This window comes from Apaloderma vittatum, unplaced genomic scaffold (genome assembly GCF_000703405.1).
Source record: "Apaloderma vittatum isolate BGI_N311 unplaced genomic scaffold, ASM70340v1 scaffold23264, whole genome shotgun sequence".
Taxonomy (NCBI): Eukaryota; Metazoa; Chordata; class Aves; order Trogoniformes; family Trogonidae; genus Apaloderma; species Apaloderma vittatum.
In genome coordinates, this window is record NW_009714657.1 from 1 (window position 1) to 404 (window position 404).

General features: G+C 56.2%; 1 protein-coding gene across 1 annotated transcript in view; it reads right to left on the reverse strand.

Annotated features, from left to right (window-relative positions):
* Positions 1-73: 73 nt before the first annotated feature.
* The window catches only part of LOC104273511, a gene marked incomplete at its 3' end in the record, with an annotated part of 1,419 nt that continues 1,088 nt past the window's right edge, over positions 74-404 (reverse strand). The window contains exon 3 of the mRNA XM_009868860.1: positions 74-401. Within this exon, the coding sequence (XP_009867162.1) occupies positions 74-401 (328 nt within the window). The remainder of the gene's footprint in view (positions 402-404) is intronic.

Sequence of the window (404 nt, forward strand, 5' to 3'; positions counted from 1 at the left end):
GAGAGGAGAGAGGGGAGAAGATGGGGGTCAGCCAGAGCCCCATCAGCAAAGCCCTTTCTTAACTCCTCTGTACCTAATCTCCACATAATTCTGCGTCACTACAACAGCATCACTGCTGCTGTCCCAGCCACCACAGTAATAGACAGCCTCCTCCCCAGCTTGGGCCCCAGTGATGGTTAATGTGCCCGTGGAGCCAGACGTAGATCCAGAGAATCGCGAAGGGATGCCCGAGGGTCTATTGGTGTCATCATAGATCACAGTAACAGGGCCACTACCAGGTGTCTTCTGCTGGTACCAGCCATACCAGTTGCCACCCCCGGTGCAGGTGATCTTGACGGTGTCTCCTGGGTTCGCTGACAATGAGGACGGCTGCTGAGTCACTGCTGCCTGGACCACGGAACCTG